This window comes from Chanos chanos, chromosome 9 (assembly GCF_902362185.1).
Source record: "Chanos chanos chromosome 9, fChaCha1.1, whole genome shotgun sequence".
NCBI lineage: Eukaryota > Metazoa > Chordata > Actinopteri > Gonorynchiformes > Chanidae > Chanos > Chanos chanos.
In genome coordinates this window covers 80,817-104,242 of record NC_044503.1, presented here as the reverse complement: position 1 = coordinate 104,242, position 23,426 = coordinate 80,817, and the positions used below count along the sequence as shown (strand labels likewise).

The 23,426-nt window shown below is 45.3% G+C and overlaps 1 protein-coding gene across 1 annotated transcript in view; it reads right to left on the bottom strand.

The window, feature by feature from the left end:
• Nucleotides 1–586: 586 nt before the first annotated feature.
• Nucleotides 587–23,426, bottom strand: part of wdr18 (WD repeat domain 18) — a 43,491-nt gene continuing 20,651 nt past the window's right edge. Inside the window, exons 6-10 of the mRNA XM_030784079.1 lie at nt 21,024–21,088; nt 20,630–20,754; nt 5,703–5,869; nt 2,891–2,959; nt 587–715 (exon numbers count right to left, since the gene is read on the bottom strand). Of these exons, the coding sequence (XP_030639939.1) occupies nt 587–715; nt 2,891–2,959; nt 5,703–5,869; nt 20,630–20,754; nt 21,024–21,088 (555 nt within the window). The remainder of the gene's footprint in view (nt 716–2,890; nt 2,960–5,702; nt 5,870–20,629; nt 20,755–21,023; nt 21,089–23,426) is intronic.

Below are 23,426 nucleotides of genomic sequence, written 5' to 3'. Positions count from 1 at the left end.
TTTTTTTTCCCACCAAAACCGATTTCTCTCTCACAAACTCAGATCAGCATCTCTCAGACTAAATGAGCAACACAAGCGCACAGCAGAGTGAGGCCATGGGCGGAATACTGATGAGACAAGAGCCTTTCATACAGACGCCTTCAGAGGCTTCTGGGGTCAGAGAAAAGTCACCAGAAGAACCAGGAATGACCCGACGACACGCAGCAGAGCCAAGCTGTTCTGAACATAAGCCCTGATACAGTGGAATGGGTTTTCCAAGTCCTGACATTGAACATAAGCCCTGATACAGTGGAATGGGTTTTCCAAGTCCTGACATTGAACATAAGCCCTGATACAGTGGAATGGGTTTTCCAAGTCCTGACATAAACTGTCTGACAGCAGAAGGCTCTGGATGAAACGCAGCAGGGACACTGAGCAGTTCAACCTGCAGCGTGTCAATCCTATCTAGATACATAACAGATTTCACTGCAAGTCTCTGCTACTGTTAATCTGTTACCCTGTGGTCTCTCTCACACACACACACACACACACACACACAGAGTCTCACGCGCAGACAGACAGATTGGGGGGGGGGGGGGGGGGGGGGTTATGTGGGTTTGGTGAGTAGCTGTGTGGAGAACTCATACAGATCCTTATTAATCTTCTTCAAAGTCTTCACCTCCTCCTCCAACTCTGAGACGCGAACTTTAGTATTCTCTCCGTCACCAAACACGCTCTGAAGAGAAAGAGACACAGAGAAAATGAGTGTCCATCAGCTGAATGTGAAATCCCTGAATACTGAGAGCCCTGTGTCACAAAACAATTGGCTGTGCTTTCATTTTTTAAAAAGTATGATAGAGCATTTGAGCTCTATGTTCAAATCCACAAACGGGAGAATCTCAAGCACGCTGCCAGATACACTTTCAGTCAAGGGCATGGGTTTGGTCTCCACATTGGTGGGGAACAGGAGGCAGGAGGGAGAATGTACCATGTTGAAAAAGAGGGGACAGGGGACAGTGCAGAGGCTGAATAAACTCTGTCTGGGATTACTGCAATGTTACACCTCTACTACAGTTTAACAAGATGCTCCATGTTGCTCAGTTTAATGCAGGTGGCAGGCTGCTCTTCTGATATTTCCCCTCTAAAATAACACATAACCAAAAAATACGACTTCATTCTTGTTCGTGTTAAATGACCACTTTATTCTCGAAATCTCAGAATTCTTTTTCCCCTCAATGTGGCCCTAATACTATCATAACATTAAGATCTGTATTTACATTTAAATAAAATCTATACACACTAACAGATCAAAGACTAAAAGAAAGTAAACTTTAGGCAACTACTTGTTAACAGAAAAGAGACACTAATGTTTAGGGTTGTCCCATGCATAACGGGATCGTGCCGTATTGGAAAAAAAAAAGCACTGTCCCTTGCTGAATCAATATGAGATTTGTCCCAGATTTTTGTGCACAGAACTGGTAGTATAAGGGTGGTCTTCCTCACTTAGCCTACATCTTACTTTCAGTGTCTGTGCCTGTGTGTATGTAAGACACACTTTCAGTGTCTGTGCCTGTGTGTATGTAAGACACACTTTCAGTGTCTGTGCCTGTGTGTATGTAAGACACACTGTCAGTGTCTGTGCCTGTGTGTATGTAAGACACACTTTCAGTGTCAGTGCCTGTGTGTATGTAAGACACACTTTCAGTGTCAGTGCCTGTGTGTATGTAAGACACACTTTCAGTGTCAGTGCCTGTGTGTATGTAAGACACACTTTCAGTGTCAGTGCCTGTGTGTATGTAAGACACACTTTCAGTGTCTGTGCCTGTGTGTATGTAAGACACACTTTCAGTGTCTGTGTATGTAAGACACACTGTCAGTGTCTGTGCCTGTGTGTATGTAAGACACACTGTCAGTGTCTGTCCCTGTGTGTATGTAAGACACACTTTCAGTGTCAGTGCCTGTGTGTATGTAAGACACACTTTCAGTGTCAGTGCCTGTGTGTATGTAAGACACACTTTCAGTGTCAGTGCCTGTGTGTATGTAAGACACACTTTCAGTGTCTGTGCCTGTGTGTATGTAAGACACACTTTCAGTGTCTGTGTATGTAAGACACACTGTCAGTGTCTGTCCCTGTGTGTATGTAAGACACACTGTCAGTGTCTGTCCCTGTGTGTATGTAAGACACACTTTCAGTGTCAGTGCCTGTGTGTATGTAAGACACACTTTCAGTGTCTGTGTATGTAAGACACACTTTCAGTGTCAGTGCCTGTGTGTATGTAAGACACACTTTGAGTGTCAGTGCCTCTGTGTATGTAAGACACACTTTCAGTGTCTGTGTATGTAAGACACACTGTCTGTGCCTGTGTGTGTGTAAGACACACTGTCAGTGTCTGTGCCTGTGTGTATGTAAGACACACTGTCAGTGTCTGTGCCTGTGTGTATGTAAGATGAACTGGCAAACTGGTGAGGTCATCACCTCTCGCTGAAGATGTGCCTGATCTCCGCCTGTGGAACTGGGCGTGGTCATTGTGGTGAATTGTGCAGAGCTTGCGCACAGAGGATGACAGCGGTGCACATTTCCCCAGATTAACAGACCACGGCACCGAGCCTTCCAGACTTTTCTTTATTTATCTGCACATTCCTCTAAATAAACAGCGCAGGCTTTTGGCAGGCAGGGGAATCAGTCCTTTCACATGGACTGAGACTAATCCCTTTAGCTGCTCTTCCTGCCGTGGACCCGGACTTGCCTGTCTCACTTACATTGACCCCAACTGCACAACACACAAATCCCTTTAACAAAGTCAAAGTGTCACACACTCCTATACATTTCCATACTCTCTCTCTCTTTCTCTCTCTCTCTCTCTCTCTCTCTCACACAGCCCTCTGCACTCACCCCTAAACTTGCACTCACCTTGTCTGTAACAGCACACATGAGAGAGTGCAACTTGTCAGCTTTTTCCAAATACGTCTCCTCTGGGACCTGTCCAAAACAGAAATCAATAATTAAAAAGTCTTTCATCTCTAAATTCATTAAGAGATGGGGCATGTAGGAGTGTGTGTGTGTGTGTGTGTTTTTTCATGCCTTTTTCAATCCCAGAGGGGTTCGTTGGGACATTTCAGCTCAGCTGATAATATAAACTACCAGTGTCACTACAGAATGAGAGGTTTTTAAACAGCACCATGAATTACAGATTCATGTCGTCTCAGTACAAATTAACCCCAACCCTAACCCTAACCCTAACCCATTCCTTAGGCGACATTCCCAAGTTTAGGCTTTACCAAACATTAAACCCCACAAACAAAACATGGGAACAGCATAATCATGCAGCCCTGATTTCAACTGTCAGTAGTTTCTGCTTTTTGATGATTTGAATCAGTTGTTCGGCTCTGAATCACGGCTGTGACAGAAATGCTGAGTGGTGGTTGGTGGAGGGAAGCCCTGTCCAACAGCTTATCCCCCCTCACAGGAGCCAAATCTTTACACTATCTCTACACAAGCACTTTCTTCCCTTAGAGAGATAACGCTCTAATGCAAGCGCGCACACACACACACACACACTCACAGACACACACACACACACACTCACAGACACACACACACACACACACACACAGACACACACACAGACACACACACACACAGACACACACAGACAGACACACACAGACACACACAGACACACACACACAGACAGACACACACAGACACACACACACAGACAGACACACACACACACACACACACACTCACAGACACACACACACACACACACACACACTCACAGACACACACACACACACACACACACTCTCACACACACACACACACACACACACAAAGGCACACACACAGATAGACACTTAGAGAGAGAGAGAGAGAGAGAGAGGAGAGAGAACAGTTTAGAGTCTTTAAGCATCGGTGTCTACCTGTGCCTCTCATCTCTGCCCACACTCTGTTCAATTAGGAGAGAGGAGATACACACACACTCACAGACAGACACACACACACACACACACACACAAACACACTCACAGACAGACAGACACACACACACACACACACTCACAGACAGACGCTCAGAGAGAGAGAGAGGAGAGAGAGAGGAGATACACATCCCAAATACAATCCTGTCTGCTCCAAGACCTTCTGACCTTTGACCTGAACAGAGAGTCAGTTGTGATGAGGTGGAAGCTTTTCCCTCACACAGCACAAAACACATCACTGCCACAACTCCTCAGGAAGAGTGCGGCGGATTTCAGGGTTTATTATCAGTGCCACAGGCTGAGTGGAGTGTGCGTGATCTCGGCTCAGGGTAAAACCACTACTGTCGTCCTCGCTCTCTCCACTCACATTAGCATCAAAGCGGCTGTCTACTCATTTGTATTAGTTTCTCTCAGTCTCCGCAGAAGTAGAAAAGGCAATTTTAACAGACGGGAGAGCACTTCCAGGAGTTCCAGATTAGTCTGAGTGTAAATAAGAGACCTGTGTGCAGGAACAGGAGAGGACGATAAGGAGACAGAGAGAGAGAGTGTGCAGTGAGGACTAAAATGGCAGAATGGAGAGATAGAGACAGTGCACAGGTGAAGGCTTATTTATGATCCTGCCATGGCATTTCACTTCCAGTGCTGTGACTGATTTTCACACAAGGAGGATTACCTGAGGCTGCAAACAGACGTTTCATAGCAACACACCTACCATTCCTCATACTGTTAAAGTAATTATAAGTACTGCTACCTGGACAGCGTCACCGCTACCTGGACAGCATCACCGCTGCCGGACAGAGTCACCGCTACCTGGACAGCGTCACCGCTACCTGGACAGCGTCACCGCTACCAGGACAGCGTCACCGCTACCAGGACAGCGTCACCGCTACCAGGACAGCGTCACCGCTACCTGGACAGCGTCACCGCTACCTGGACAGAGTCACTGCTACCAGGACAGCGTCACCGCTACCTGGACAGAGTCACTGCTACCAGGACAGCGTCACCGCTACCTGGACAGAGTCACTGCTACCAGGACAGCGTCACCGCTACCTGGACAGAGTCACCGCTAAAAGGACAGCGTCACCGCTACCAGGACAGCGTCACTGCTTCAACAAGCCCAAGACAATTTGATTCATCACTTACTACTCATACTCTGATGTGAACACTTCAAACTCTGCTCTGGTTATGTTTGGTAAGATTAAACTTCTGTGGGAGCTAAACTGATCTGCTGGAAAAATACCTTTTTTAAACAGTGTCTGTATGTTTGGATAGAGGAGTTTAGTACGTCTGTGTTTGGATAAAGGGTTTTGGCACTTGTGTGTGGATGGAGCGGTTTAGTACCTGTGTGTTTGGATAAAGCATTTTAGCACTTGTGTGTATGTGGATAGAGGGGTTTAGTACCTGTGTGTCGATAGAGAGGTTTAGTACCCGTGTGTTTGGATGGAGGAGTGTAGTACCTGTGTGTGTGGATGGAGGAGTTTAGTACCTGTGTGTTTGGATAGAGGAGTGTAGTACCTGTGTGTTTGGATAGAGGAGTGTAGTACCTGTGTGTTTGGATAGAGGAGTGTAGTACCTGTGTGTTTGGATAGAGGAATGTAGTACCTGTGTGTGGATGGAGGAGTTTAGTACCTGTGTGTTTGGACAGAGGAGTGTAGTACCTGTGTGTGGATAGAGGAGTTTAGTACCTGTGTTTGGATGGAGGAGTTTAGTACCTGTGTTTGGATGGAGGAGTTTAGTACCTGTGTGTTTGGTCCCAAGCGTAAGTACACTCCCCCAGGGCCTGCTCCCTCGCCCTGCTCTGAAGGGTTGAGGTGGCGGCTAAACCGTGGTAAAGGGATACTGGGTCGGCTGTCCGGGAGAAACATGTTGGCAGGCGCTGGGACAATGGCGGCGTTGGTAACAGGACCTGAACGAGAGATGCCACATTCAGACCACATGACCTACCTGCCAATCAGACAACGTATTTAAAGTTTTTGATATTAAGGATAATACAAATTGTTTGCATAAATACAGTCTGATTTTCTCATAATTACATTAGCATTACATTGTCACTACCCTGTCAGAGTCACTGGTGCGTTGAGACCTACCACACAAATCCAGTCAACAGTGGTCTTGTGGCCAGAAACTGACCAGTGATTGTTAGGAGAAGAAATGCTGGACACTCGACTGTGACTCATTCAACCAAACCAGCGCTCATGTCTATGCATCACGCTCGGTGAACCCAAACGCTGTCTTTCCAGTTCAGTCGTGGTGGTGGTGGCAATCCGACAAGTGTGCAAAAGACTCCAGTAAAGCAAACCCGACCATCCAGTGGGGAATAACGATGAGGAATGGGGAGTTGATACCAAAAACGACGTTAACCAATATGGTGCTGCGTACGTTAACGGTGAAGCCTTTAACGAGCTCCCTTTCTCTCGCAAGAGCTCACCAAATCCCTTCTTAAAGAGACACAACCCTCCAGCACCTCATACGTATGTCAGTACCTTTCCCTACTCTACCACTATCATCCTCACAGTGTATGTCAGTGCCTTTCCTTCATCTACCACTATCATCCTCACAGTGTATGTCAGTGCCTTTCCCTCATCTACCACTATCATCCTCACAGTGTATGTCAGTACCTTTCCCTACTCTACCACTATCATCCTCACAGTGTATGTCAGTGCCTTTCCTTCATCTACCACTATCATCCTAACAGTGTATGTCAGTACCTTTCCCTCATCTACCACTATCATCCTCACAGTGTATGTCAGTACCTTTCCCTACTCTACCACTATCATCCTCACAGTGTATGTCAGTGCCTTTCCTTCATCTACCACTATCATCCTCACAGTGTATGTCAGTACCTTTCCCTACTCTACCACTATCATCCTCACAGTGTATGTCAGTACCTTTCCCTCATCTACCACTATCATCCTCACAGTGTATGTCAGTACCTTTCCCTCATCTACCACTATCATCCTCACAGTGTATGTCAGTACCTTTCCCTCATCTACCACTATCATCCTCACAGTGTATGTCAGTGCCTTTCCCTACTCTACCACTATCATCCTAACAGTGTATGTCAGTGCCTTTCCCTACTCTACCACTATCATCCTCACAGTGTATGTCAGTGCCTTTCCTTCATCTACCACTATCATCCTAACAGTGTATGTCAGTACCTTTCCCTCATCTACCACTATCATCCTAACAGTGTATGTCAGTACCTTTCCCTCATCTACCACTATCATCCTCACAGTGTATGTCAGTACCTTTCCTTCATCTACCACTATCATCCTCACAGTGTATGTCAGTACCTTTCCCTCATCTACCACTATCATCCTCACAGTGTATGTCAGTGCCTTTCCCTCATCTACCACTATCATCCTCACAGTGTATGTCAGTACCTTTCCCTCATCTACCAATATCATCCTAACAGTGTATGTCAGTACCTTTCCCTACTCTACCACTATCATCCTCACAGTGTATGTCAGTGCCTTTCCCTACTCTACCACTATCATCCTCACAGTGTATGTCAGTACCTTTCCTTCATCTACCACTAACATCATAACAGTGTATGTCAGTACCTTTCCTTCATGTACCACTATCATCCTCACAGTGTATGTCAGTGCCTTTCCTTCATCTACCACTATCATCCTCACAGTGTATGTCAGTGCCTTTCCCTCATCTACCACTATCATCCTCACAGTGTATGTCAGTACCTTTCCCTACTCTACCACTATCATCCTAACAGTGTATGTCAGTACCTTTCCCTCATCTACCACTATCATCCTCACAGTGTATGTCAGTGCCTTTCCTTCATCTACCACTATCATCCTCACAGTGTATGTCAGTGCCTTTCCTTCATCTACCACTAACATCATAACAGTGTATGTCAGTACCTTTCCTTCATCAACCACTATCATCCTAACAGTGTATGTCAGTGCCTTTCCTTCATCTACCACTATCATCCTCACAGTGTATGTCAGTGCCTTTCCCTCATCTACCACTATCATCCTCACAGTGTATGTCAGTACCTTTCCCTACTCTACCACTATCATCCTAACAGTGTATGTCAGTACCTTTCCTTCATGTACCACTATCATCCTAACAGTGTATGTCAGTACCTTTCCTTCATGTACCACTATCATCCTAACAGTGTATGTCAGTACCTTTCCCTACTCTACCACTATCATCCTAACAGTGTATGTCAGTACCTTTCCTTCATGTACCACTATCATCCTAACAGTGTATGTCAGTGCCTTTCCTTCATCTACCACTATCATCCTCACAGTGTATGTCAGTACCTTTCCTTCATCTACCACTATCATCCTAACAGTGATGAAGGGGAAGGAGAGAGGCTGACAAACTGCATGACGACAGATGAGCTGCAGTCTGTAACTACATACACATATATTATGCACCTTTAAGGTAATTATTCCTCAAAGTGGCATGAGCACAGGTCCATGGTCAGTATAATAAAGTGGATTATGAGTGTAAATGGACAATGCTGTGCTATCTTGTCAATATGAGTCTTATCAAAATGAAGGTAAACTTGGAAAACACATGATCTGATGAATTAATGCACATAAGACTGTTTTGGAGAGTGGGCTAATTCCTGATAATTAGCTATAAATGATTGAATTTTCATAAGGTTCAGATTACAAATGTAAAGGGGTGACTGCTATCTTGGTATTTCTCTTTTCAGTAAATCCATTTTCAGTAAATCCACTTCCTTCCACAAGCTCTCTGTTACGTCCCCCAGTCCTGGTGGCCACCTAAATAATAGCAGCTAGGCAGCACTGACAGCCCCTACTGGGGGGTATTTCAGAAAGCAGGTTTAGTGAAAACTCAGAGTTAGTTAACTTAGAGAGAGTAGTAAACATCCTAATAGAAGAGCCCTATGGCTTTGATTTGCTAGGAGAATGAAGCCACAGGACTCTTCTATTAGGAGGTTTACTACTCACTCTAAGTTAACTAACTCTGAATTTTCACTAAACCTGCTTTCCGAAATACCCCCCTGGTGGCGATTATGTTTTTGTTTGTTTTGTTTTGTTATTCTCTAACCCGTTAATTAGTAGACTTGGGGCACCTGAAACCTGTGGGACGAGCCTATTTGTAGACCCTCCCGGCCCCACTATCACTATGATCCAACCAATCATCTCATTATCAGCCAACCAATCAGCTCACTATCAGCCATCCAATCAGGTAACTATCAGCCATCCAATCAGCTCACTACTAGTCAGCCAATCAGCTCAATATCAGCTAAACTCCCTGCCCTCTACTGTCCTTATGTGAGTGCTGAGGTGGTTTTCCTACCATGGCTCCACTGGGAAGTATGATAGTTTTTGCATTGGGGCGGATTGGAGCAACTTGTTCACCTTTACAGGTTTCCGGTTCGTACCTGTGCAAGCCTGCTGCCGCTGTTGTGCTGATTATCGTCACTGCTCTACGGTCTGTCTCTAACATTTACGTTGTGCTGCACTTGTAATCTTGTAATATTGTGTGCTTGTTTTAATCTCGCTATGTGTCTGCTTCGTTAACGTTACCTATCAACACATTCTTTCTGCTGTTTGGCTGCTAGCGTGGTAACACCAGCCTAGCATTCTTGCTAACCTTATTTGCACAGCAATAGTGTGTTGATAGTTCACGTTTACGTTACCTCTCTTTATCTGCCACTATGCCTTGCTCTCTCTGCCTCGCTCTCGTAGAGAAGTTGTCTCTCCTAGAGAGACGTGTCCGTCAGCTAGAACAAGGCAGCGCTAGCCCTAGTTTTATTACTGTAGATACGACGGGCACCCCAGATAGCATTAGTTTAGCCTCTGAGCCGATTAGCGGCTCAGTCTCTCCCTTTAGTGCAGTTTCGCCGGCAGAAAAGGAGTTTGTTACGGTCGTGAGTGGCAGGAGGTCTCGCCGACGCCGACACCAGCCGTCATCCGTACGGCCCGACTCACAACCGCTGCCGGTGGTGAATCGCTATGCTACTCTTGTTTCTCCTGCTTGCCGGCCCGGGTCCTCCACCTCCCACGACCGCCCCAAGCCCCGTACCTTAGTTATAGGGGACTCAGTGACCCGAGGGATTAGATTAGCAACGCCAGCGACTGTTAACTGTCTCTCCGGGGCCAGAGCTCCCGACATAGAAGGTAACCTTAGGGTGCTGGCAAACAGGAATAGCCGTATCGATAAGGCACACCACACAGACACTAGCTATGACAATATCGTTATTCATGTCGGCACCAACGATATTAGAATGAGGCAATCTGAAGTCACAAAAGTCAACATAGCTAGGACTTGTGACTTCGCCAGAAAGATGTGTCGGCATTGATTAATTGTCTCTGGCCCTCTACCAGCTAGGGGTAACGACGAAAGATATAGTAGATCATTGCCACTGAATCGCTGGCTGGCGCAGTTTTCTCCTATTTTTCCCTAACGTCTGGGTTTTTTGAGGAGTTTTTTCTTGCCTGCTATGAGGATCAAGTCAGGGGGTGCCACCCTGCTCTGTTCTGTTGTAATCCTGTGGGCATGTAAAGCCCTTTGAGACTGTAAACAGTGATATTGGGCTCTAAATAAACTTAAACTTGAACTTGAAACTTTTTCAGGGACAGATTCCTGGGTCCAAGACGACTCATCTGTCTCACCAGATAAAAGCATCTTGTGCTGAAACTGGCTACTGGAGAAGCCTTTCACTAAGTCTTTTCACGCAGAGTGTTCACAGTTCAGAGATTAATGAACAGAATCAAGAATCTTCAGAGGTTCTCACACCCAACAATTCTTCAAGTATGTTAGAGAAAATCAATCTCTTTATCTCAAACAGAGACATTCACATGAATCACACAGCTTTTCCACACAAGCAAAGGCAGACAGAAACAGTGTGTAATCAGAAACCCTAACCCTGTCTTATCTGAACCTGAACCCTAACCCTGTCTAATCCAAACCCAAACCATAATCCGAATCTGACCTGTAACCCTAACCCTGTCTAATCCAAACCCAAATCATAATCCGAATCTGACCTGTGACCCTAAAACTGTTCCACGGTCCATTCATACTGACAGCACAACCGTCCAGCTTTCTCCAACACGGTTCATACATAACGTCATGTACTGTGATGAAATACAGTCCTGAAGCACCGTTAAGACAAGGCAGAAATATACTCTCAGTAAGCAATACAACATTACAGTGTGTGACTGGTGTGGCCCGCTGCCTGTTTAATGCACTGGAGCGTCCATACAACTCTCTCACCAGGGCAAGTCCCCTTGGAAGAGAAAAGAACCTGGCAACAGGCCTGTCCTGCAGACTATTCTAAAGCAGATGTCAAGAGAAAGAGCCCATGAGAGAAAGATTATGTTCACAGTCTTACTCAAATTCTGCTCGTAGTCTAAGGATGGTCTTCACAGACAACAGGTCAAAGGACATCAGGGGCCAGGCTGACCCCTTACAGAGGCAAACATTACTTTCGTTTTCTCATTATGCAAATTACACGCACACGCACACACACACTCCACTTACAGGGGAACAAATTACAGTCATCTTCTAATCACTCTCTCTCTCACAAGCACACACACACACAGTCTACTGTTCACTTACAGATTACAGTGGAGCACATTACATTCATGTTTAATGACACACACATTATGTACGTGCGTGCACAGACACACTGCACACACATTACACACAAACTCCACTTATAGGGCAACAAATTACAGTCATGTTCTAATCACACACACACACACACACACACACACACACAGTCTAATTACAGAGGACCACATTACATTGATATTCTAATTATGCACACACACACTCACAGTTACATACCCTAACAACCAGAACATGCTGAGCACAGCCCAGAACGAAATTCCATCCTGAAACTTCATGGCCAGTCATAATTGTTATCTGTTCTCTAACAACACGAAAGTGGCAAAAGACTGCAACATTAGAAAGAGCTTTCAAAAACAAACCAGGAGAGACAAACCAGGAGAGACAAACCAGGACAGGTGTAACAAATGAATGTTAGCCCAGGTGGCTCAGCTTGCATTAAATTTAACATTTATCACAAATCTTCTCTCATAAACAGAACATCTATTTAAACTCATGTACAAGATACAGTTCATTTCACCTGGACCCTTCAACACCACACAGCCAGTCCTTAATGAAATGGCTTTTTGCTGACTAAATAAGGGTTTACTTAGAGGGAGACTGTTCAAGAGCACAGTGTGCATGACTTTTCACTTCAGCTCATCATTTACACTCTGCAGTGTGTGCCCACGTGGGACTGAGACAGACTGCACTGGCCAAGAGCTGGACATTCTAAGTGAAGCCTGAATATAAGTGTAAAGTTGTCTGTTTCTAAAATAAGATTAAAATCAAAAGTACTCGCACAGTCAAAATGAAAAGGGATGAATGGACAAAGTAGCTTATCCCACTGTATTCGCACCTGTGTGTGTGTGTGCGCGAGTGTGTGTGTGTGTGTGTGTGTGTGGTGTTTGTTGAATCTCGTGTTTGTTGAGTCTGGTGCGGTGTTGTGTGTGTGTGTGTGTCTGTGTGTGTGTGTCTGTGTCTGTGTGTGTGTGTGTGTCTGTGTGTGTGTGTGTGTGTGTGTGTGTGTGTGTGCATGAGGGACAGTTATGTACATAGAGAAAGTACAAAATATTTATATATATATATAAAAAAAAAAAAAGATCTACATGGTGTATGTGTCAGACAACTGACCCTAACCCTAACAGGAAACACTGAGTAAAGAAAAACACAAACATAATCTTCAGTCAAACAATGCAGATGAGTATCTCATGAACAAAGTCAGTCAAGTGTTGGAGAGATGTTACACATGCTGAATACTGAAATACTGAACACTAAATACTGATTCATACAGTCCCATCTCAAAGCAACTAAATGAACGGATCCACACGGCTGTTTGTCAGCAGATTTCGGCTCCTCAGTCTGCTGGGAAACACTCATTCGTCAGCCCTTCATTCCAGTCAGAACCAGTGGACTTCAAGTCCACAGCCCAGCACTGGGTACAGGCTTCAGAGGGATCTATGATGGAAAGCAGGTGGCAAAATGTGTCAAACCTATGTGCATTAAATGCTGACAAACATTAAGCTCTTTAATTTGCTGTTTGCGTGATGGGTAAGTTGGACAGTGTATTTATGCCTTGTTGTGGGTGATCAGGACTGGCTAATTATCTCTCACTCAATTACAAATATCGATTTTTTAGCACTGACGCACAGCGCTGACATCACATTAATAGCTTTGGCTACTCACACATGGTCGTACATCCACAGCAGTACTGTCCAACCAACGTCCTGCTGTCATAATGCAGACACAGACTGGACTACATCTCATAGAACTCAACATACACTACACGCACAACACACACCACACACACACAACACCACAACACCACAACACACACAACACACACTAAACACACACACACAACACACTACACACACACACAACACCACAACATACACTACATACACAACACACTACACACACACAACACCACAACAAACACTACACACACACACACACACACACACACACCACACCACACCAGACACAACACTACACACACACACACCACACTCTCACTCCATAACAGACACTACACGCACAACACACTCTCACTCCATAAGACACTACACACACAACACCACAACAGACACTACACGCACAACACTAAACCGCACCAGACACAACAAACACTACACACACGCACACCACAACAAACACAACACACTCTCACTCCACAACAGACACTACACACACCACACACTCTCACTCCACAACAAACACTACACACACACACACACACCACACTCTCACTCCACAACAGACACGACACACACTACACACAGAGCACTGTTACACAAACCCAGTTTACACAGAGCACTGTTACACAGAGAAAAGGGTGAGAATCAAGTGGTTGAAAGGCAGACATGTGACTAGTTAAAGGTTCAAAGCTGAGAGGCAGATGTTTGATTAAAGGGCTTACAGGCCTCTTCCATGACAGCAGGCAACTGATGAAAGATCTTAAGCTACAATAGATTTATCACAGCCACAGTTATCATAGTTCAGAACGAAGCCCTTCACTGTCTTAGCCTATTCATCAAAGCACAATTTAAATACATACCATGAGGCACCAAAGATTACAAAAAAACCAAACAACAAACAAAAATACCCTTATTTTAAGAGCATAATTCTGCTGTCTCTAATGTGAGAATTTCAGCTCAAAGCGTGTCCTCTGAAAGAGCATGACTATGAAAATCATCACTGTTCTGTCTGCTCTGAGCAGCAGAGGCAGGCAGGAAACCAATTCATTACTTTAATCATTACATTTCAATAATGACCCTCTGCATTTCCATTTGATAAATTGCCCAAGAGCTTTTCAGTGATAGATTTTTCGACAACTCTAAGACTTTATTAACTGAAAAAGCCTTGTACAGATTAACAGTGTCTTTGAACAGCCAAATGACTCCAGTGGCAAAGAAAGACCTGGCCAGAGCTGTTTGTGGTTTGATCCGTTTGAGAACATTGGAGAGAAACTGTGTTTGCCAGCAGAACACAAGAGCTCTGGGCCCAAACCCAATATACAGAGTGTAAGCCCTCTGAGGTTCTGTGGTGAGGTTCTCAATGGGGGTTGAAATTTAAACTGTACATAAATGGAATATCATTATTAGATCAACAAGAGGACTGTCTACTGATCAAAGCACTGTCCTAAAGAGTGTTGTCCTAATAAATCAAAACAAGTTGACACAAAGCCCAGAGAATCAGGTCCAGCATGTTAACAGACTCACGGCACTTCTCTCCATACAGAGAGAGAAAAACAGAGAGAGAAAAACAGAGAGAGAGAGATGCAGAGGGAAAGAGAGAGAGAGGAGATCAGAACTCCTCAGATGAAAGCTGGCTGACAGAGCATGCAGCCCCTGTCCTTAACACAGGGAGCAAGCCTCCTCACCACTGCCTGCTCCTCACCACTGCCTGCTCCACTGAGAAGCACTGACAGGAGACAGCTGTGGGCAACCTGGGAGCACTTCAGCCTCCAGCAGGGCATGAAACAGCTCGTCTCCCAGGGAACTGTACTCGAGGAAACAGGTCGTCTCCTAGGGAACTGTACTCAAGGAAACAGGTCGTCTCCAAGGGAACTGTACTCAAGGAAACAGGTCGTCTCCAAGGGAACTGTACTCAAGGAAACAGGTCGTCTCCAAGGGAACTGTACTCAAGGAAACAGGTCGTCTCCCAGGGAACTGGACCCACGGAACAGGGCTAGATGAAAATTTTCAGAGTGTACAGGAGGTAAAACCAGACAAAAAAACATGAGGAAAACTGGGAAGTGTAAAAACCTGTTCTGATGGATCAGATCATTACCAAAGTAACTCTTCATCCAAGTCTTTCATTAAAAAGACCTAACACTGAAAAAGTGTTTTACATCAGCACTACTAAACAGTGTTAACAAGGCAACCTTTAATGGTGAAGAAATGTTTAGAAAGACAATTTCTTCTCTCACAGTGACTGATGCTTTGGAGGATAATTATTCTGCCCCGGGACACAACCGCTCCAGGGCATGACCGTCACAGAGCATGACCGCCCCAGGGCACAACCGCTCCAGGGCACGACCGTCGCAGAGCACGACCGTCGCAGAGCATGACCGCCCCGGGGCACGACCGCTCCAGGGCACGACCATCACAGAGCACGACCACCCCGGGGCACGACCGCTCCATGGCACGACGATCACAGAGCATGACCGCCCCGGGGCACGACCGCTCCAGGGCACGACCGTCACAGGGCACGACCGTCACAGGGCACGACCACCGCAGGGCACGACCGTCACAGGGCACGACCGTCACAGAGCACGACCGTCCCAGGGCACGACCGTCCCAGGGCACGACCGTCACAGGGCAGGACCGTCACAGGGCACGACCGTCCCAGGGCACGACCGTCCCAGGGCACGACCGCCGCAGGGCACGACCGCCGCAGGGCACGACCGTCACAGAGCACGACCGTCACAGGGCAGGACCGTCACAGAGCACAACCGTCACAGAGCACGACCATCACAGGGCACGACCATCCCGGGGCACGACCGCTCCATGGCACGACGATCACAGAGCATGACCGCCCCGGGGCACGACCGTCACAGGGCACGACCGTCACAGGGCACGACCGTCACAGGGCACGACCACCGCAGGGCACGACCACCGCAGGGCACGACCGCCACAGGGCACGACCGTCACAGAGCACGACCGTCACAGAGCACGACCGCCACAGGGCACGACCGTCACAGAGCACGACCGTCACAGGGCACGACCGTCACAGAGCACAACCGTCGCAGGGCAGGACCGTCGCAGGGCAGGACCGTCGCAGGGCAGGACCGTCGCAGGGCACGACCACCATAGAGCGTGGTGTAATTGTCACTCCATGGCAGGGGTTTGGGTTTAAAAATATCCAATGTCCAACAACGCACTGCTTTATCTAAATTAAGTAGCAGCCGAGTTACTCCAAAGACTAGCAGCACTACAACAAATCCAACTGTTACGATGTGTGGGGGTAGATAACCAAACTGTATGTTGCTGCTGCCTCGGTCTGTTCCGTCTGTCTGTTCCCTCGGTCTGTTCCCTCTGTCTGTTCTCCTGTAGGTGGAGCCTGACACGCTGATTCGTTTGCGGGCGGGGCTACTCCTATTTAAGCGTCCCGTCCCAAGATGGCTCTCTCTCTCTCTCATTCTCCGATTCCCTCGGGCAGACGCTGGAGATATCTTAGGTTTATAGTGGTTGTTAGTTAATTTCTTGTGTTAGAAACGGAAATCATACCCGTTTCTGTAAACGGGTATGATTTCTGGTATTGGCGGGCACTTATTTTGAGCACCTTAGGTTAGGTTCAGTTAGTGTAGCTAGAAAGTGGAACGGAAGACTCACGTTTTTTTTTTTACTTTTCACGGGAGCCAGGGAAGTTGATTTGTGCACGAGGAAGAAAGCGCGAGGGTTTTTTTTATTTTGTCTTCTGTTTTCGAGGAAGAAAGCGTGAGGGTTTTTTTTTTCATCATTAAACTTGTAAAAAAAAATTCCGCGTACTGAACGGTGTGGGCCTTTTATGTTACTACGTCCTGCTTTTAAAAAAAAAGGCTGGGCTCGTAACCATCAGTCTGGCATTATATATATTATATATACACACTTTAACCATCATCTCTCCATTAATTTACATTAGCCATTATTCCCTGACCAGCCGTCAGTGTTTCCCGCAGGTGTGACATATACTGGTGGCGGAGGCCGGTGGAAAGGGCCAGCATTACCTGCCGGCACTAAATGGTCTAACACGTGTGACTAACAACAAATACGTGTGACCTTTAACACAATATTTTCATTTACTAAAGATTTCTATTAATTTCACATAATCTCACAGATCTTGCGCTTATAAAATATCCACCGTGTCCGTGTCTTTTAACGCAATACCAGAGAACGTCTCTCTCTGTGTTTCAATGCAGAGCTTGTGTGATTGTTAGGTGACCCTTCTGGCGACAGCAGAAGAAACAGGTACAGGAGTTTGTGTGATTGTCAGGTGACCCTGCTGGCGATAGCAGAACAAACAGGTACAGGAGTTTGTGTGATTGTCAGGTGACCCTGCTGGCGATAGCAGAACAAACAGGTACAGGAGTTTGTGTGATTGTCAGGTGACCCTGCTGGCGATAGCAGAACAAACAGGTACAGGAGTTTGTGTGATTGTCAGGTGACCCTGCTGGCGATAGCAGAACAAACAGGTACAGGAGGGGTAGAGCGAGGGGAGACACTAGTTAATCGATCGTGAATGGCGTCGCTCTCTCAGATGGATAAAAAATAAATAAATAAATAAATGCTACAATGGGTCGCCAAACACACTTGGGCGGTCGTTAATACAGCTGGGCGGCCGTTAATATAGCTGGGCGGTCGTTAATATAGCTGGGCGGCCGTTAATACAGCTGGGCGGTCGTTAATACAGCTGGGCGGTCGTTAATACAGCTGGGCGGTCGTTAATACAGCTGGGCGGTCGTTAATACAGCTGGGCGGTCGTTAATATAGCTGGGCGGCCGTTAATACAGCTGGGCGGCCGTTAATACAGCTGGGCGGTCGTTAATACAGCTGGGCGGCCGTTAATACAGCTGGGCGGTCGTTAATACAGCTGGGCGGCCGTTAATACAGCTGGGCGGTCGTTAATACAGCTGGGCGGTCGTTAATACAGCTGGGCGGTCGTTAATATAGCTGGGCGGTCGTTAATACAGCTGGGCGGCCGTTAATATAGCTGGGCGGCCGTTAATATAGCTGGGCGGCCTGCCCAAGTTTAGCCTTGGCTTGGGAAACACTGGTATGAGAACCAGTCATGTCCCCCAAACAACTGGAGCAGGTTTAAAATACGGCAGAAATCTATGGAACCGACAGTGGCCACACACCACACGCACTGACTTGAATAAAGAATGGTCTGAAACAGTGGGCGTGGCAGATTAATGTTCATCTAACTGAGTATTGATTTATGGTCCTGTTGAACCACAAAACCATGCATCGCCATGGTGATGATGATTGGCAGCTGAGCAACTCAAGCCTTCAGACAGCCTCCCAGAGAGCAAATCAGGGAAACATTCACCAGAGGCCTCAGAGACGATGCTGGGGAGAAATGGCTCTTTTCTAGAAACATGACGAGTGGGGCCAACTCCACCAGTGATCTTAAGCTTCCAAAATGGACATGGCTATTTTGGGCAGACTCCATATTGCCACTGTTGAGATGATTCAGACAGTTATTAGAAGTTATTTTGGCATAGTCTGAACACAGTAGCAATTGTTACTATTTGAATTAATAAAGTATAGAACATCAGAAGCCAATATTTTTGTTGCTTAGATCTGAGTGAATATTTATAGTTCGTTAAATCTCTACAATTGTGGCCTTCAGCATGACAGATTCTAGAGTTAAGAAAACCACAAAACAATGCAGGAAGATGAAGGAAGGATTTCTCCCTCAACTGAGATCCAGCTTTTTACAGAGAAGCTCGTTACTGAGAAGCCAATCAGCTTAGAGCTTAATGTAGAAAAAGACTGGAAACCTGAGAACACACCCAGGCCCTACCTGGCACAACACTGAGAAGTCAGAGCCTCCTGGTAAAGCATTGTGGCCAGCTCTTCAGTTCAGTGAATCTGTGTAGTGAGCAGCATATCACTGTTTCTAATCTCGCGCTCTGGAGTAAACCTCTCTCCTTAAACAGCTGCTCTGGTGATTAGACTATGCATTAGACTTTGCTTAGGTTAACTCTCAAGCCAGCTGTCTGAATCCTGCACAGGAGAGTCTGTTCCTGTAGCATCTCTGCCTTTTCCACGTTTTCCAAACACACTGTGTATAGAGCGGGAGAGTTGTCAGCATTTTGTCTAGTGCTATGACAGAGCTGATCTCTGACACACCTGGACCTACTTTTGAGGCTGAAGCAAAAGAAACAGAGACATAGCTCTTTTTTTAAAACCACATTAACAAAGTATCTAACAGTATATGTCTACAAACGAAACAAAAACCTCAAACCCACCATGGCAGCTCAGGTCTGTGTAGGGCTGGGTATTTAACTTAGCACCGACCGAATTGCTTAGATACTATTGTGTTGTCATTCGGTACCAAATTTTGATACCTGAGGTGTAAATTTCATCAGCGTCAGTGAGCCAATAAGCATGCAGCATGCTTGTACCAAGATGTATAATGCTGGTGATTGGCTGTCTAACGTAACGTTAAACGGACATGTCTTAGAGGCATGCAGGAAAAACACTACGTTACGCCCGGAGATGGGGCTCACGTGTGTGTGTGCGTGCGCGTGCGTGTGTTGTTGTGTTTTGAGCCGTGGCTTGGTTACAGTGTGCGTCATGTAGTATGTGTAAAAATGTCCAAGGGTGTGTTCGCACATAGTGTTTTTGTTTTTTTTAATGAAAAGCACTGGCCTGCCAGAACATTTTTGTGCAGAAAAAAGCACTGGCAGTGTTTGTTCCAAAAAGCAGTTGAGAGCATCTTTTGTTGCCAAAACAACAGCTAACAGGCTAGTTTTGCTAACAATAAGCAGTAAACACAAAGACCAGAAACTCCCAGGATCTGTCCAGTTTGACTCCAAACAGCCTCTTTAAGATGAATGTTATGATGCAGTTTAACTGTCATGTACAGTACAGCACAATTCAGAAATTAACACAACTCCACTGCTACCTTCTCCATTTATGGTGATTGTTATGGGAAATGACGGACGGGTCTTGTGACTGATAAATTGGACGAAGAGCGCTTTGCAGTCTAATATTTTTTGTTGGGGCGGCAGTGGTTCAGGAGGTACAGTACTGGTCTGGTAATCTGAATGTTTCCAGTTTGATTTTTATACATTTTTATTTATTGTTTTTATGTTAAGAGACAACTTCAAGCTGTGGTAAATAGGTTTGTTTTTTATGTTATGAAACTGCTTTGAGTGTGTAAAATTGCCAAGGAGCTGAAAAATAAAACTAAAGGTTTGTACTGTAATGTGTAATGAAATTTTCTTTTTGTTAAAATGGATTTTATAAAATTGGTAGCAAAAAAAGTATCGTTCAGGAATCGGTATCAAAGTCAAGGTATCGGTGCCAGTATCTAAAATGCTTTAACGATACCCAGCCCTATGTCTGTGAAAGCTTTTCCTTTTCTCCTCTTATCCGTTGTTCTGACGGATGGTGCCTACCTTTGTGTGAGATGCAGCGGACACACTGTTTGCTCTGAACGTCCCAGAGTCTGGCTGTCTCGTCGTGGGATCCCGACAGCAGCAACATACCATCCATTGACACAGACAAACACGTCACCATGTTCCTGAAGGGGAAAAAAACCCAACACAAACATAAACATGCCCTGCCAGTCCATTCAATCATCACAATCACATCGCAATTGCAATAATGGACCCAATGCCTTCCATGCATTCAACAACAGCATTTAACCTACATTAAACAGTTTGAACTTCAACGCCAGTTTACAGACACACGGGTCTTTCTTTCACACAGACAGAAATCAGAGTGCCATTGGGAGAGTGGGCCAGATTAACGTGCAGATACCAAAGGAAAGGTAAAGAGAGTCCAGCTCACATGTGTCCTTTAAGCACCTGGTTCCCCTCGCTGTCCGACTGGAACGTCTTATCTCGGCACTGGTTCTGTGTGGACAACGGGGAGGAGAAAAACAATTAGACAAACCAGACTTTACATACATACAGCAGAGTGGCAGCTAGATGGGCTCAGGAAGTAACACGCTTTGCCTTGTAGTTCATTAAAATGCAGGGCTGTGGCTCTCGCACTCTCCTAAATGGTTTGATCGATTGATTTAATTGCATTAATTAAGGACGGGGTTGCATCAGACACTGGATTATCTGGATCTTCACTTTACTTCTTGGACTCATTCACTGCTGACTCAAATCATTACATCATCTCTTTCCTCCTTTCCTTGAAGATCTTTCATTAAACATGACGAGCAGACTTAAAAGGCTTCTGTGAAGAGTCAGTGTGTTTATTTCATATTTATGCATGCACACTAATCCGCCTGCCGGACACGGGAGCACAGACAGGCCTGTGAATAAAATAGACACCATTTCTAGAACCTCATTTCAAGTGATGAGAAACTCGGGGCAAGCAGAAATAAGCCAAAGGAAAAACGGTAATTAATCTGCCACTGCCAGAAAAAAAATGTAAAAAATAAAAGTGCACATTAGCCCTGTTAAATGGCAAAAATCTAGCATTTAATACATGACAGCTGACAGGAGCTGTTTGCAGAGAAATTGGATCTCTTTCCACGGCGAAAAAAGTCTCAGAAGGATTAAATTTCAAAACCTTCAACTAAAGCTTTTCTTCGCTGCAGGGAGGGAATTCTCTGCTCTCTGTCAGGAAGACTCCATACACAAAAATGCCAATTTCCCTCTCATTCACACCAAATATTTTGAGCACGACAAAAAAGCAGAGATGCCTCTAAACTAGAACACAGCAGCATTTTTACCTGCCAAAAACGAAAACGTGACTGGTACAAAGTGGCTTTTCTTTAATACCTTTCTTCTGGAACATTCAAAACCACGTCAAACACAAAACCCTCTAAAACTAAACAGAAGAATCCAGAATGATGAAAGGAAAGCTTTGGGCTTTGGGCTGTGGGGCTATAGGGTTAGGGTTAGCTCCATCACTCAAAACCACGACCCAGAACACACCGTGGAGATCCAGACCATGTATCTAAATCTCATGACAATTACTTTTTCTGTCTCATGACAGCAACAAAGAAAATTCACCGTCTTCCTGTCTCTATACTGTTTGAAAAATCACACTGATCTTCAAGATGAAATGCCTAAACAGTTAACCCCAATTTCAGTTGTCAAAGGCTTCTGAATCAGCCCATAGCCTCTGAAGGCAAAGCTTTCGAGACATAATAAAATAAGTGAAGCCTGCACACTGACCAGCCCAGCTATGCCATCGTACAGAGCCCATGTGGACTGTTTAAATAGTTCTTATATGGGGGAGATTAACGGGATAAACGCTAGATATTTCCCTAAAAATGCTATCAAATGATTCACACCTGAAAAGACCAACAGAAAAGCAGGACTTTCTTAAACAGGGCAGTGTCATTCCACATTAAATGTGAATTTTATAAGTGTTGATCCTGCAGTTGTCCTTAGGCCTGTAACAATTATTTCATAATTGTTTAACTGCGATTTTGACGTGATCACGGTTTCTTTGTTGAGCCGTGGTTAAATCTTTTTTTTTTTTATGAGATGGGTCAAAGCAGGGTCACACTTTTGTTTGCATCCAACGCCTGCGTGCACCCTGTAGGGTGACAGAACAGTAGCTATCCTATCAGAGGACGCCGCGCCCACATTGATTTACATGCTGCCTTCAAGTGCTTCTCCTAAGATCCTACTGCCGAGTTTGGAAATCGTAATTACTGTACAATTTGTCACGCATTCAAGTCTGTGGCGGGAAATTTAGCACAAATAAGGAAGGATCTTTAAAAAAATCTAACTTTCTGTTCATGAAATGAACTTTGTTGAAGCATTGTCATACACATTTAACGCACGACACAATAGTACTAAATATATTAGTTCTTACCATCTGTTGATGCCTTGCGCCAGGTTTGTTAGTGCCTTTCCTGTCTCTACGTCACAACTCGGCAACTCGGGTATCACAGAAAAATTCGACTTTCCCACTAGTAATTACCACTTTGTTTGACCATTCATGTGCTTACGATATTTCCGATATTTCCGATAACACATGAAAGCCACAACACTTGCGAAGTCAAGTCAGCTTTTGAACGTTAAAAATCCAAACAGAATTGGGCAGTTTTGTGAGAAGCAGTGTTGTACCTTTGAGAAATCACTGGAGTTTTTCATTAAGCGTTGGTAAAAAACATTGCTTGACACTGTCCCATTGGCACTGTAAAAATGTGAGGAGTCTGCAAGCTCAACTGAGTTCAGCTATACAGCAAACAAATTACACAAATTACACCAACAGTAGCGT